Source organism: Saimiri boliviensis, chromosome 1 (genome assembly GCF_048565385.1).
Source record: "Saimiri boliviensis isolate mSaiBol1 chromosome 1, mSaiBol1.pri, whole genome shotgun sequence".
In the NCBI taxonomy this organism is placed as follows: Eukaryota; Metazoa; Chordata; class Mammalia; order Primates; family Cebidae; genus Saimiri; species Saimiri boliviensis.
In genome coordinates this window covers 72,784,763-72,801,084 of record NC_133449.1, presented here as the reverse complement: position 1 = coordinate 72,801,084, position 16,322 = coordinate 72,784,763, and the positions used below count along the sequence as shown (strand labels likewise).

The following is a 16,322-nucleotide window of genomic DNA, read 5'->3' as shown; positions in this document are numbered from 1 at the left end:
TTTGATATTACTTCCAATAAGTACAATATTTATTAAAGGTATCTTCAGTTGTTTTGTTACATAGTGTGCAACAAATTACAATATTCTGCAGCCACAAATTATATGCAGAGTATGAAGAAACTATTAATCAGATAGTGTAATCTTTCCATTTATAACTCTACAAGGAAGAACTAGCAAATCAGATCTTACATATAACATCTCACTAAACTTTATGCATGGAAAGTGACAGACACTGCTTGTGCTGTTTGATACAAAATGGCTGAACTTCATCTTCAGAAGACTAAACCTGACATCTAAACATGCCAATATAAACATCAAAACAAAATATATTCTAACCAACCACGGGAAACAGTCTGGTATCAGGAAAGCAACAAGGATTACACACATTATTTTATAAACCAGCACACAAAGGTTTAAAACAGTTCTGAAAATGAAGTTAGCTGTCTTGAGTCAAGGGAATAAAAAAAAAGTCAGTATTGACCATTTACAATCTCTGACCTTTGTGGAGACGGTAAGAATCTGTTGTAGTGCAGCTACATACAGTACAATTCAGGCAATTTTGTTTTTTCACTTGGGTTCAGATTGCAAATTCATTGCTGTGAGAAAAGTACGGAGGCAAATTTTAGCAGCAACCTCCGCCTGACTGCTTGACTGGAGTGCTCTGAATTTTAACATTGGACTTCTCAGCACCACCAGCTGTTGCTCCAGGACCCATTCGCTTTTTAATCTCAGCTGCCATCGTCATGAAAGACTGTTCTACATTCGTTGCATTCTTAGCACTGGTTTCCAAAAACGGAATTCCAAGGGAATCAGCAAATTCCTAAGAGAATAATGAGGCACAATTAACATTGAAAAATCTTTTCCAGTAATTCTTAGTGCATTTCTACCATCCACAGTGGAGCGTGAGGAACTAAGTTCATTGGATCCAAACAGATGCTACACAAATTGTCACTGTCAGAATATTCTAGTGCACATATTTTCTAAAGTTAAGGTGGCTGTGGCCTCAGAATGACTGCATAACCCATACGTAATTCAACACCTTCAAATTCAGTATGAAAATTAAACTTGAAACATACCTTTGCTGTTGTGTAGTCTACTACTTTCTTTGTGGTCAGATCACATTTGTTCCCTACCAACAATTTGTTGACATTTTCACTGGCATAACGATCTATTTCCTGCAGCCACTGTTTAACATTATTGAAGGACTCCTAAAAAGACATTTGAAAGTTTGATAATACAGTTCTGGAATAAACAGAAACATCCTTCCTGACCTAATAGACAAATAACAAAGAGCTAGTGAGACAACGCTAGCTACAAAATAACCACTCCTAAGGAGTGAAGGGATTTTTTTCTTTTTTGAGACAGCCTCGCTCTGTCACCTAGGCCGGAGGGCAGTGGCACAACCACAGCTAGCTGCACCCTTCACCTCCCAAGCTCAAGCCATCCTCCCACTTCAGCCCTCTGGAGAGCTCGGACTACAGGTACATGCCACCATACCTGACTAATTTTTAATTTTTGTATAGACAGGGTTTCACTATGTGGCCCTGGCTGGTCTCAAACTCCTGAGCTCCAACAGTCAGCCCACCTTGGTCTCACAAAGTGCTGAGTACACAGGCATTAGCCACTGTGACTGGCCATAAACAGGTATATTAAAATGACTATAAATATCTAAATGATGACAAACTAGAATTTACAGGCTAACGATGAAAATATCTTATTTGAAAGGGAAATACAGCTTAAAATTAAACTGCAACTCAGGCAAACCTAACTGTTTCGGAATATGCAATTTAAATGTACTAAAAAACCTGGTTTTGAAATTCGAAAAAAAATTTTTTTTTTGAGACGAAGTCTTGCTGTCATCCAGGCTGGAGCGCAGTGGCATGATCTCAGCTCACTGCAATCTCTGCCTCCTGGGTTCAAGCGATTCTCCTGTCTTAGCCTCCTGAGTAGCTGGGATTGCAGGTGCACACCACTATACCCAGCTAATTTTTGTATTTTTAGTAGAGATGGGGTTTCGCCATGTTGGCCAGGCCAGTCTCTTAACTCCTGACGTCAGGTGATCCACCCACCTTGGCCTCCCAAAGTGCTGGAATTACAGGTGTGAGCTACTGCACCCAGCCTGAAATTTGATAAAATTTTGGTTTATGAGTAAGATGACCTACTGTAACTAGAGATGTCAAAAGATATTATTAAATAAAGATACTCATTTTCTTTTCCGCAGTCATATTTAGAGGAGGAATGTTTTCATTTAAAAATCTTTCATGGTAATATGACTAAATATTTTTGAAACCAGCATCATTTTTTTCTCCTGCAGATATCATCCACCCAGCACTTCTAATGGCACTGAATCTAAATGTCTACATGTAAGTTATCTCTAATTAACTATGATTTCATATTTGAGGTAAGATTTAACATTTGCCAAAAGAAAAAGAAATTCCAATTTTGAACATTTATCTTTGTCCTTTTTTTGATAGAAAGGACAACGAACTGTAATCCCAGCACTTTGGGAGGCCGAGGCAGGTGGATCACGAGGTCAAGAGATCGAGACCATCCTGGTCAACATGGTGAAACCCCGTCTCTACTAAAAATACAAAAAATTAGCTGGGCATGGTGGTGCGTGCCTGTAATCCCAGCTACTCGGGAGGCTGAGGCAGGAGAATTGCCTGAACCCAGGAGGCGGAGGTTGTGGTGAGCCGAGATCGCGCCATTGCACTCCAGCCTGGGTAACAAGAGCAAAAAAACTCCGTCTCAAAAAAAAAAAAAAAAAAGAAAAAAGAAAGGACAACGAAATCTAAGTTTACGATTTAAAACAACAACAACAAAAAAAAACTAGTTATGGTCCTTAGACCACATGCTTCACACTGTTTCACACTGTTCCCTCCATTGCCCTGCCTTCTCTCACAGCTCATCTTCAGATACTCATTTTCATACTAAGACCCTCCTACAGCCTCTCCTATTCAAATCCTTTATTTCTGAACCACATCCTCAACAGGCAGAAACCTCCTAAGCCCACTTTTGGCCATTTGGATGGACACATTCTAATTACCAGTCCATATTCCTGTTGATACTTAACATCAAGAACACAGTATAAACCAAGAACCTCACGATATCCCTACAAACTCTTGCGTATCTGTTAGTGTCTTGGCTATTTGATCAAAGTTATTTAGTTGATAATAAATACAATGAGAATACCTTGAAAACAAATACAAAACTAATTACTAATGTTCTATTTATTACAGGAAAACAAATATCTTTTAAGTGATTCACATTTATATTTGAGAGTGGACAAAATTTTCTGCCATAAAATTAATACTGATGGCTTATTTGTGAAACAAATATTCTGACATTAATAGAATAATGACTTCTACTTTGTCACTGTAATACAATCTCCTCTTGGAACTTACCTGATCTGTCACATCATACACAACTATGATGCCATGGGCTCCTCTGTAATAACTGGAGGTGATTGTTCGAAATCTTTCCTGGCCTGCTGTGTCCCACTATTACAAAACAATCAAGAAATCCAAACAAATCCATTAAAATAAAGTTGAGGAAAAGTGTAGGAGGGAAAGAAAACAGTTTAGTTTTCTTAACTGTGGGGATTATCAGGATGTGATACAGAAACATTAGTCCTCAACTCATACCACTAAATTGCATGGTAGTAAGTACCTGAAAGTCCAGAAAAGAAGGTAGTACCTACAACTGAGCTTGCGATGATACTACAATTACAAGCTGTTGACAGCAAGAACTATGTCATACTTTTCACATTCCCTACCGCCTTTAACACTATGTTTAGGTATGCCACTGGCCTCAAGCCCTTGAACACAAAACTCTCCCATATAAGATAAACTTACTTACCAGCACATTCTACCATGATTAAAAGCACTGCAGGGACCTAATTCAGATAACTACTAGTCAAGACAGAACTTTAATTATCTCAAGCAGCTGCCTCAATCTCTCTAGCTCAAGCAATCCTTTCACCTCAGCCTCTTGAGTAGCTAAGACTATGGGCACATGCCACCACATCCGGCTAAGTTTGTTTTTTTTTTTTTTTAATAGAGATAGGGTCTTGCTATACTGCCCAGGCTAGTCTGAAATTCCTGGACTCAAGCAATCCTCCTGACTCAAGTCTCCCAAAGTCCTGGCATTACAGGTATAAGCTACCATTCCTGGCCAGGTGTTGTCTTCATCCTAGAGAAAACAATGTAAGGAAGATGATTCCAAATACTTCCATAAAACGTATTTTAAGAGCAATTTACTGCACTTCAACCATTTACACTCAAACTCCAAAACAAATGCTAACTTCATTGCATTATAATTCTGGGTTTTAAAAAAAACTATTGGGGTCGAGTGTGGTGGCTCACGCCTGTAATCCCAACACTTTGGGGAACAAAGGCAAGTGGATCATGAGGTCAGGAGTTCAAGACTGGCCTGACCAACATGGTAAAACCCCATCTCTACTAAAAACACAAAAATGAGCTGGGAGTAGTGGCACACACCTGTAATCCCAGCTACTCAGTAGACTGAGGCAGGAGAATCGCTTGAACCCAAGAGGTGGAGGTTGCAGTGAGCCAATATCTCTGTTGTCCACTGCACTCCATCCTGGGCAACAGAGAGAGACTGTCTCAAAAAAAAAAAAAAACAAAAAGACTGTTAGCCAAGTGCAGTGGCTCATGCCTGTAATCCCAGCACTTTGGGAGGCCAAAGCAGGAGGATCACTTGAGACCAGAAATTGGAGACCAACCTAGGCAACATAGCAAGACCCAGTCTCAACTAAATTTAAAAAATTAGTTGGGCGTGGTGGTCCACACCTGTAGTTGCAGCTATTCAAGAGGATTGCTTAAGCCCAGGAGCGTTTGGTTGCAGTGCCACTGCCCTCCAGGGGGACAGAGGGAGACCCTATCTCTTAAAAAATAAAACATCTAGAAGGAAACTCAATTTTTAGATATAAAAAGCCTTGTTTTTGTTTTTTGTTGTTTTTTTTTTTTAGAAACGGAGTCTCGCTCTGCCTCCCAGGCTGGAGTGCAGTGGCTCGATCTCAACTCACTGCAACCTCGCCCAGTAGGTTCAAGCAATTCTCCTGTCTCCGCCTCCCAAGTAGCTAGGATTATAGGCACCTGACACCAAACCAGGCTAATTTTTGTATTTTTAGTAGAGACATAGTTTTACCATGTTAGCCAGGCTGGTCTCAAACTCCAGACCTCATGTGATCTGCCCGCCTGAGCCTCCCAAAGTGTTGGGATTACAGGGGTGAGCCACCATAGTGGCCGAAGCCTTGGTTTTAATAAGGGGAATGATTGTTTTGTTGGAGTGCTCCTAGGCTGGGTGCTGTGGCTCACCACTGTAATCCCTGTACTTTGGGAAGCCGAGACAGGTGATCACCTGAGGTCAGGAGTTCAAGATCAGCCTGACCAACATGGTAAAACCCCATCTCTACTAAAAATACAAAAAATTCACTGGCAGCATTGTGCTGTTTAAAAAATAAGAAGAAGAAAAAAATACAAATAAAAGATAAAAAAAAAAGGACAAAGTAAAAAAAAAATACAAAAAATTAGCCAGGCATGGTGGCGGGTGCCTATAATCCCAGGGGCATGATCTCAGTTCACTGCAATGTCTGCCTCAAGGGCTCAAGCTATTCTCCTGCCTCAACCTCAACTTCGTATGTAATTCTCATTACCTTCATAATCAGAGTAATTTTTTCCCATGTTTGTCTCTCCCACTGAAATAAGAGCTCCTCCTAATGGGCTATATTTTATTCATCTCTGTAACCTCCAAATCCCTGGCATAATGTAGATATTTTCATAAAGCCTCATGAATGAACAATCACAGAAAGAGGACTTCCATGATGTGCAACGGATTCAGTGCCTGCTCTACCTTGCTGAACGTTTTGTAATCTAACAAAACTCAGAAAAAGACCCGGATGTCACACTTGAACAGGAAAAGCTGAAAGGAAAAGATAATTAAAATGTAAACCAACAGAATCAAGATTTTTGAAAAGACCTAGAAAACTTGAAGGATTACTGAAGCCAAGCAAGAGGAAATGTTAAGATTAAAAGTAAAATCCTATGTTTAGATTTTTAAAACATCAGTTACAGAAGTGTAAAAAAGACCCCGCCAAGTCTCCAGGGCAGGAGAGAAATACTGAGAGGGCCATGCAGTGTAAAAAAAAAAAAACAAAACCCAAAAAAACCCGCCTTTTTTATTTTGAGACAGGGTCTCCCTCTGTTGCCCAGGCTAGGCAAAGACGTGATCTCAGCTCACTGGAACCTCCATCTCCTGGGCTCAAGCAATCCTCCCCCCTCAGCCTCCTGAGTACCTTGGACTACAGGCACACACCACCATGCCTGGCTGATTTATGTGTTTTTCAGAGACAGAGTTTTGCCATGTTGCCCATACCGGTCTTGAACTCCTGAGCTCAAGTGATCTGCCTGCCTCACCCTCCCAAAGTACTGGGATTACAGGGGTGAGCCACTGCACCCAAACAAGACCCCTATTTTAATTAAAAACAAGCAAATCAAAAACCTTAAGACCCAAACTAGTAAATAATATGGCTACTGACACAGTAAATGGTTATCTTTGGTTAATAAGAAAGGGCCATGAGCCCTTGAAGTTCGAGAGAAATTAATTCGGACTTCCAATCAAGACAGGATTTACCTCGTGTGTTACATCTCATATTTAAGAAATAAAATTTAATAAAAGGCATTTATAAAATGTAAGAGTAACCCAAAGTGCACAAGGTTCTGAAAACATCATTACATAAAAGAGTGAGGAACTTCAGAGGTAGAAGAAAGGTTGTCGTAAGATCAACCTGAAGGGCAGCCTACCAATAGAAGAGGAATTAATCTGATTCAGGCAGCTCCACAAGGCAGAGGAATAAGAATAGACAGAAGTAAAAGAAAACAGGCTTCAGCTCAATATAAAGAATTAACATGTCTCTAAAAGAATCATGGAGTGAGCTGAGATCGTGCCACTGCACTCTAGCCTGGGAGACAAAGTGAGACTTTGTCTCAAAAAAAAAAAAAAAAGGAATCACTGGGAATAAATAAATAAATAAAAATAATTGGTAACTAGAGATTTTGTGTGTTTTTTGTGGTTTTTCTACATATTCTGCAAAGATGAGGTTTTGCCATGTTGCCCAAGTTGGTCTCAACCTCCTGAGCTCAGGCAGTCTGTCCATCCACATTGGCCTCCCACAGTACTGGGATTTTAAGTGTGAACCACAACACCCGGCCAGCCACTGTGCCCAGCCTTGTTTTGTTTTTGGGACAGGGTCTCACTCTGTCACAAAGACTGGAGTACAGTGGTGTAATCCTACCTCACTGCAGCCTTTAAGTCCTGGGCTCAAATGATCCTCCCACCTCAGTCTCCTGAGGACCTAGGGCTACAGGCATGCACCACCACATCTGGTTAATTTTTTGGGGGGCGTAGAGATGGAGTCTCTATGTTGACCAGGCTGGGCTTTAACTCCTGCTCTCAAGTGATTCTCTGACCTCAGCCTCCCAAAGTGCTGGGATTACAGGCCAGCACCACTGTACTTCAGCCTGGGAGACGAAGCAAGACTCCATCTCAAAAAACAAACAAAATATTCAAAAAGAGGCTGCAGGCATGGAAAAGAAATTCCTATTTGATGAAAGACAGGGCCAGGTGCAGTGGCTCACACCTGTAATCCCAGCACTTTGGAAGGCTGAGGCAGGCAGATCACCTGAGGTTGGGAGTTCGAGGCCAGTCTGATCAACATGGAAAAACCTCGTCTCTACTAAAAATACAGAAAAATTAGTTGGGCATGGTGGCACATGCCTGTAATCTCAGCTACTTGGGAAGCTGAGGCAGAAGAATCACTTGAACCTGGGAGGTGGAGGTTGTGGTGAGCCGAGATCACACCATTGCACTCCAGCCTGAGCAACAAAAGTGACTCCTTGTTAAAAAAAAAAAAAAAAAAAAAAAAAAAGATGAAGGACAAACGAAGAGTATCCTGTAAGATCCCTTCCAGCCACAGAAAAGTAACAAAATATGAATGTTTCACACACAAATACACTCCCATACCTTATGAAGACTAATGATCACACATAATATCATATCCATATATACATATATTTAAACTACTGTAGTTTAAACTACAGTTTTGGGTAGATCTTTATGTACTCTTTATGGTGCCAAATAAAAAGTTGGCACTTTACTCATATAGTGGGAAAAAATGTGGAAGGTAATTTGTTCACTGACTGAAAGTAATTCAAGCTATTTCTGAAAACTAAATCTTTGCAAATCCTAATTTGACACATCAAATGTGTTTACTTGTATCAATATCCACATCCACCTATATTTTGTCACATACCTTCTTTTCCTCATCAGAATCATGTAAAGAAAAGAATCATGTAACGAAAAGGAGCAACTTAACCCACTGAACACCCATTTATCTGGGCATGCCATATCATAGTAGTATCATATCATAAACAGTATATACTGCCCAAAAGTTTACAAAGGCTTTCACATGTATTGTCACATACACAAAGCTATTAGATTTGGTTCTCACAGCTATCTTATAAATTAGTAAATCAGGTGTCATCACACTCATTTTAGAAAGGAAACTGGGTCTCAGGGTTACTTCAGACTTTTCCCCCAAGACACAAACCCATGCATGTTCTCTAACAAGTAAACACCAGAACCAAGTCAACAAACCTAAGTCTTCTGACTCCCCAATACAGGACTCCTTCTAGTTCCATGTGTCATCAGTTCCATGAAAAGGGGCAGTCACTGGTTTCCTGTGTTACATCATGCTAACAGCCTACTCTGAAAAATGCTGAGAGACTTATTTTTTAAAAGACCATAGATATGTCCACATTGACAGGACTCAGACCCATACTGAAGAGACACAACTACTGTAATTGCCTATATTTAATTGGGGGCTGAGGTATAAAGATGGATAAGGGGGATATCATGGCACAGGGACACAAAATATCAAAGACAGAGCTTCAGTTACTTGGTTTTACCAGTAACTGTAGGCAAGTCATTAAATTTTGCAGCATTCATTTTTTTGAGCAGTAAAATGAACATGTCACAAAAACTATGTTCCTTTCCAACAAAATTCTATGTTTCTACAGAGTTGGTGCACACTATCTAATAAAAATACTTAAAACAGAACTAAATCAATACTTCTCTTCAACTGAGCCACACAGGAAGAATCTCTTCCTAGGTTTCCTTTAATGTTCCACGCACTCAGCACAGTATTAAAAATACAAACAGAAAATGGTCCATAACACTTTCACTGTGGGACAAGGTAATCTTAAACTTAGATTTCCCTACAAGAAAAAGATAAGGACCAAATTTGAGGACCAAGTTTGACTTAAAACATGAGTTTCTCTCGCTTTATGAATAGAAAATTCAATGAGGCTTAAGTAATCTTGAAAACATTATTTTTAATATAAATAATTCTTATTCTACCATTCTATCTTAAGTACATGATTCTTAAGACATTTTACATTCAATTTGTTAGCATATTAAATATATGTAAAATAATACTTTACAAATTTACCAAAATAAATTCAAAAAAAAAGTCTAGCCAAAAGTCACTTACTATTTGAAGCTTGATTGTTTTCCCATCTAACTCTATGGTTCTTATTTTGAAATCCACACCAATTGTGCTGATGTAGCTTTCTGTATATGTATCATCCTGAAGGGGGAAATAATTAACAATTTAAATTATTGTTCAGTGGAGCAGATGCAAGTCTAAGTGAAAAAAAAAATGTTGTTCAAGAGTAGATAAAAAGAATCATGTTTACTTTTATCTACAATCCAAGTTTATGAACAAAATTTATAAAGCATAATGTGCTGACAATATCCACTCCATCCACTTTCAGTACTTACTTCATATTCTGATTATAAAGCACTACTTAACCATAGTTTCTTCTCTGCTTAAGATCTCTTCAATAGTCATTTTTTATCTTTCCCAAAAACCCTCTCTTGGCAAATTCTTTTTTTTTGAATTTTTGGAGACGAGGTTTCACCATGTTGGCCAGGCTGGTCTTGAACTCCTGACCTCAGGTGATCCACCAGCCTCGGCCTCACCAAGTGCTGGGATTACAGGCATGACCCACTGCACCCAGCCTGGCTACATACATCATATAGAAAAATATTTTATATTTTCAATGATTATGAATAATTTTTATTTTTATTTTTAGATGGAGTCTTGCTCTGTCACCCAGGCTGGAGTGTAATAGCATGATCTCAGCTCACTGCAGCTCCGCCTCCCAGGTTCAAGCAATTCTCCTGCCTCAGCCTCCAGAGTAGTTGGGATTAGAAGTGACCACCACCACACCTGGCTATTTTTTGTATTTTTAGTAGAGAAAGGGTTTCACCATGTTGGTCAGGCTACCTCAGGTGATCCACCCGTCTTGGCCTCCCAAAGTGCTGGGATTATAGGCATGGGTGACTGAGTACACGCTATAAATAATTTTTCTAATCACTAATCAGCAAAACTCTCAATTTATTCACCACAAAACAATCATTTTACACCACTCTTAACGGACTTTTAGAAGTCTATCTTGCTTCCCTGTTATGATTTTATTTTTTTTAGTGCATATAACATTGAAGTTACCCTTCTGAAGGTAACTTATACATTCAGTGGTTCTTATACATTCACAAGGTTGCTAATTATAACTATGAATTCCAGGATATTTTCATCACTCCAGAAAGAACCTGCCTTCACTCCCTGGCAACCACTAATCTACTTTCTAGCTCTTTTGATTTGCCAATTTTAGACATTTCATATAAATGGAATCATAAAATAAGTGGCCCTCTGTGTCTGCCTTCTTTCATTTAGCATAATGTTTTCAAAGTTCATCCATGTTATAGCATATATCAGTACTTCATAACAGAGTCTTGCTCTGTTGCCCAGGCTGGAGTGCAGTGTTGTAATCTTGGCTCACTGCAACCTGTGGTCTCCTGGGTTCAAGCAATCCTCATGCCTCAGCCACCCATGTAGTTGGGATTACAGGAATGCATCACCATGCCTGGCTAATTTTTATATGTTCAGTAGAGAGGGTTTCACAAGGATAGTCAGGCTGGTCTTGAACTTCTTGCCTCAAGTGATCCACCGACTTCGGCCTCTCAAAGTGCTGGGATTACTGGTGTAAGCCACCATGCCTGGCCCATTTTATTGGCTAAATAATATTACATGTATAAATATACCACATTTTTTCCATTCATAAATTGATGGACATCTGATTTGGGTTGTTTCCACTTTTTGGCTATTATGAATAATGCTGCTATGAATATCTGTGTACAAGTTTTCCTGTGACTATATGTTTCTCGCCAGTTTTTTAACCCAATGCTAAACTTTTAAAATTATAACTGTTTCTCGCAAGTACCTGCCATGAAATTTTATTCAGAATGGAAATAAAACTTACTTTTAAGTGAAAATACTTTTTGTGAAAAGGCATATGAATGAACAGACCAGGTCATCATCATATGAAACACAAAGCACCACCTAAGTAGTAAGCTGCCAATGAAGATGGACCTTAATCGAATCAAGTCTAATTAGAACGGAACTGCCAAACAGAACTTTCTGTGACAATGGAAAGGTTCTATAAGCTGTGCTAGCCAATATGGTAGCCTTTAGCCCTATGCAGCTTGTGAAACAAGAAACCAAATTTTTCATTTTTTCAAATTTTCCCCCCTTAAAGGACAAGGTCTCAATGTCGCCCAGGCTACAATACAATCATAGCTCACTGACGCCTCGAACTCCTGCGCTCAAGCAATCCTCCCACCTTGGCCTCCCGAAGTGTGAGATTATAGGTGTGAGCCACAAACATTTTCAATTTTAATTAATTTAAATTTAAATAGCTACATAGAGCGAGTAGCTACTACAAGGATAGTGCAGTTCTAGGTCTTATTTCTAATTACAGAAAGAGGGATAAACAAATAAGCATAAGGAAATCACAAGGAAGCAAAGTGACAAATCTAGAATACTGGACAATCTACAGGACATGTGCTCCAGTTTCTGCAAAAAGTCAATGATGTGAAAAATATATAAATAAAAAAGGGAAGGTATAAAACTCTAGACTAAAAGACTAACAACAAAACAACCAAATGGAAAATGTATTTTGTACCTTGATAATGGCATTGTAATTTTATAAGAAACTGTTTTTAGAAATATGGGCTGGGCATGGTGGCTCAAGCCTATAATCCCAGCACTTTCGACTAGATCACGAGGTCAGGAGTTTGAGATCAGCCTGGCCAAGACAGTGAAACCCTGTCTGTACTAAAAATACAAAAATTAACCAGGGTGGTGGCAGGCACCTGTAGTATCAGCTACTCGGAGGCTGAGGCAGGAGGCAGAGAATCGCTTGAACCTGGGAGGCGGAGGTTGCAGTGAGCCAAGATCATACCACTGCATTCCAGCCTGAGTAACAGAGCATGACTCCATCTCAGGCGGTTGGGGGGAAGAAACACATACTGAAGTATGTATGGGGGAAATAACACATTTGGGATCTGTATCACAATACTTCAGCAAAGAGAAGGAAAAAACGGGTTACAAGAAACAAGCATGGGCATGTCTTCATAATGCTACATCTAATTCATGCATGAGATTTAAACAAAAAAGATGTCTAAAGAGAATTATAACATGACCAGAGAGAGTTTCAAATGACTACAGGGTAACTACATTGATTTATCCTCACATATTCACATTAATGAACACCTAGAATCACTGGGTAAAAGAACATATACTTTTAAGGCAATGACAAAATGCTCCTCATTGTTATCAGGTATTCATTTCTTAAAAGTTATTTATTTTGTAACTGAGTGCCTAATAAGTATCAGGTACTAAAGAAAGTATGTAGAGGCCGAGTGCGGTGGCCCACATTTGTAACCCCAGCACTTTGGGAGGCCAAGGCGGGTGGATCACTTTAGGTCAGGAGTTCAAGACGGTGAACTCGGTGCCAACACGGTGAAACCGCATCTCTACTAAAAATACAGAAATTAGGGGATGTTGTGGTGCACACCTGTAAACTTAGCTACTGAGGAGGCCAAGATAGAGAATGGCTTGAACCCTAGACCCAGAGGTCGCAGTGAGCCGAGACTGCACCACTGTGGGCGACAGAGCGACCAAAAAAAAAAAAAAAAGTATATGAAGAACAAAATGAATGCAATAAATATTCATTTAGCATGTCTACCCCCCAGGTACTTAGCTAGAAATACTGAATTCTTGGCCGGGAGCGGTGGTTCACGCCTGTAATCCCAGCACTTTGGAAGGCTAAGGTGAAGAGATCACTTGAGCTCAGGAGTTCGAGACCAGCCGGGCCAACATGGTAAAACCCATCTCTATTAAAAATACAAAAAATAGCTAGGCATGGTGGTACGTGCCTGTAATCCCAGCTACTTAGGAGGCTGAGGTATGAGAATAGCTTAAACCTGGGAGGCAGAGGTTGCAGTGAGCTGAGATGGTGCCAATGTACTCCAGCCTGGGCAACAAAGCTAGACTCCGTTTCCCCCCACCACCAAAAAAGAAAGAAATGCTGAATTACTGTAAATCCCTAAGTGACCTTTACTCCCATGCCTCTGAGCCGTTACTATTCCTCCTGTCCAAAAGCCTCAGTTATCTTTTTCTGCATAACCCTACTTACTCCCAGCCCCAGGGTCATGGGACAGTTTTTTATTCATCCTTCAATTCTGAGCTCAGGCAATACTGAGTGCCCAAACAATTTATCCAACTCCCCAGCCAATAGAGATTCTTCCCTCTGTGCTTCCAAAGCTTATTACACATTTCTTTATTACAGTCCTCACCACAATTGTGTCTATTAATATTCTGAAGGTATGAGAATCAGCATTTTAAAAATACTTTCCAGGTATTCTACTATGTAGGCAGTACTGGAAAAACCTCTGACTTAAAGCAGTGGGTATCCCAGAGAGGGTTTTCTTTGAAGCACAAACACCTCAGGCTACAGCTAGATTCTTCCCACCTACTGAGAGTTGCTTAAGAATTATTCTTATTTTTAATATTTTCCAATTTAATAAAAATTACATATCTAATTTTAACTTACAGTTCTTTAATTAAAATAAAGTTGAGGGGGTTTTTTTCCCCCACATTTATTGGCGATTTGTATTACTTCTCTTGTCAACTGACTGCCCATGTACTTGCCCATATTTCCATTAGGACAAATACTCTTTTCTTATTGATGTGCAAATGTGTTTAATATATTGAGAATACCAATCTTATCAATATATGTATTGTGTGTGTGTGTGTGTGTGTGTGTGTGTGTGTGTGTGTGTTTGACACCAGCCAGGTGTGGTGGTACACACCTGTAATTCCAGCTACTCAGGAGGCTGAGGCAGGAGAGTCACTTGAACCAGGGAGGCCAAGGCTGCAGTAAGCCAAGATCGCTCCACTGCACTCCAGCCTGGGCTGCAAAGCAAGACTCCATCTCAAAAAAAAAAAGGTGTTCCATGGGGAAAAAAAGCAGTTAGCTCAGCTTACAACTCAAAAAACTTCAAATGGTTTTCTTTTCTCCAAAACAACCAACACACGAACCAATATGCAGTAAACAGTGCTTTGGCCAGCACTTTGGGAGGCTGAGGCAGGTGGATCTATTGAGCTCAGGAGCTCAAGATCAGCCTAGGCAACAAAGTGAGACCCCCGTTTCTAGAAAAAATACAGAAATTAGCCAGGCATGTGGTGCATGCCTGTGGTCCCAGACACCTGGGAGGCTGAGGTGGGAGGACAGCTTCAGCCTGGGCGGCAGAGATCGCACCACTGCACTCTAGCCTTGGCAACAGAGCCAGGCTGTTTTTTTTTTGTTTTTTTTTAAAAAAAAAAAAAAAAAAGCTTTATGTGAACTTCCCATTTCTTCACAAATATTTTTAATCAACATTTTTCAAAAAATAATTTTAACTGTTTTGTTAAGGACGTTCTTCAATAAAAATGGGAGGGCTTTTTTCTCCCTATGGGTGCACAGAGGTAAAGAATGCCATCACTATGAGTACAATTTGGGGCTTAGCATGGCCTCGACGTGTACCAAGACAATTTTACCCACCATTGCTTTTGTACTACCAGAGCCAATGTCAACACTGAAAAAGGCAAACATCTTTTATATTAGTATTATTACCAAGTAAATATTTCCTTACAAATACTGATGTCTTTGTATTATTAGGATATTTTGACCTTACGGACTACCTGAGAGGGTCTTGGTAACCCCCAGGAGTCTTTGGTCCATGCTCTGAGAAGCAATGATCTAAACAATAAGAAGCAACATATTCTAAATTTAAAGGTAGTTGATAAAGACTATGAAGGACACTGTGGATTCTGTTAAGTCCAAAGTCCTTTACCTGTCAGCTTCAGCATTTAGAAATATGCTATTGGCCAACAAAGTTTGCCCAAGGCCCTACGTTTTCTTTTGTTAATTATTATTTTATTTTTAGAGACAGAGTCTTGCTAAGTTGCCCAGGTTGGTTTCAAACTTCTGGACTCAAGTGATCCTTCCACCTCAGCAACCTGAGTCGCTGAGATTACAGGCATAAGCCAGTGCACCACCTGGCTCTGCTTTTTATTCTACTAAAGTTTAACTTGAAGATTTATTTTCATCAAGTCACATTCAACACAGGCCAACTATCCCCTTTATCCTGCTCCCAAATTAGAACTGCTGTTTGAACTTGACCAAAAGTATTACTCTGACTTTATAACCATACTACACTGAATTTCTTTTAAGAGCAACAACATTTTTCTATGTAACAGTCCAAGATACCATTGGGGATGTATATTTGGAGGCTTTAAATATATAAATTCTGGAATAATGGAAGAATTAACTTATTCTGAATAAAACTGTTTAATTTTTTTGTCTCCCTAGAAAACACACACAGCATTAATTGTACCATTAATTGTAAAGGTATTTTAACTTCAACTTACTGCAAACCTAAGAAGAAGGCAAGACTTTCCAACCCCAGAGTCGCCAATCAGAAGTAACTTGAATAAATAATCACTGCAAAAAGAAAAAGAAAATTATTTTAATAAAAAGCATACTGCATTACTATAAGTTATACAACAACAAAAATACAGCTGCAAATAACAACTCACTGTGAAGACTACATCTCCTGAAGCCCAAGCATGGCTCAAGAGAAGCCAAAATTGCAAACAGCAGCAGCCCTTTTGATAGATCACTAAACATGACAGAATGATATAAAAAAAAAAAAAAAACAGGCAGTATCACTTATGATCTTTAATCAGTGAACTTCCACTTAAAAGGAAAGAAAAGAAAAATCAGTGATATGCACTCTTGGAGCACCCAAGAGATTTAAAACATTCTAAATAAATCCCACTCCTCTACAGTATTACA

General features: G+C 39.5%; 1 protein-coding gene across 1 annotated transcript in view; it reads right to left on the bottom strand.

Annotated features, from left to right (window-relative positions):
- Window positions 1-16,322, bottom strand: part of RAB1A (RAB1A, member RAS oncogene family) — a 38,180-nt gene continuing 21,858 nt past the window's right edge. The window contains exons 2-6 of the mRNA XM_010333535.3: window positions 15,896-15,968; window positions 9,572-9,667; window positions 3,405-3,500; window positions 1,077-1,208; window positions 1-820 (exon numbers count right to left, since the gene is read on the bottom strand). Of these exons, the coding sequence (XP_010331837.1) occupies window positions 623-820; window positions 1,077-1,208; window positions 3,405-3,500; window positions 9,572-9,667; window positions 15,896-15,968 (595 nt within the window). The 3' untranslated portion in view covers window positions 1-622. The remainder of the gene's footprint in view (window positions 821-1,076; window positions 1,209-3,404; window positions 3,501-9,571; window positions 9,668-15,895; window positions 15,969-16,322) is intronic.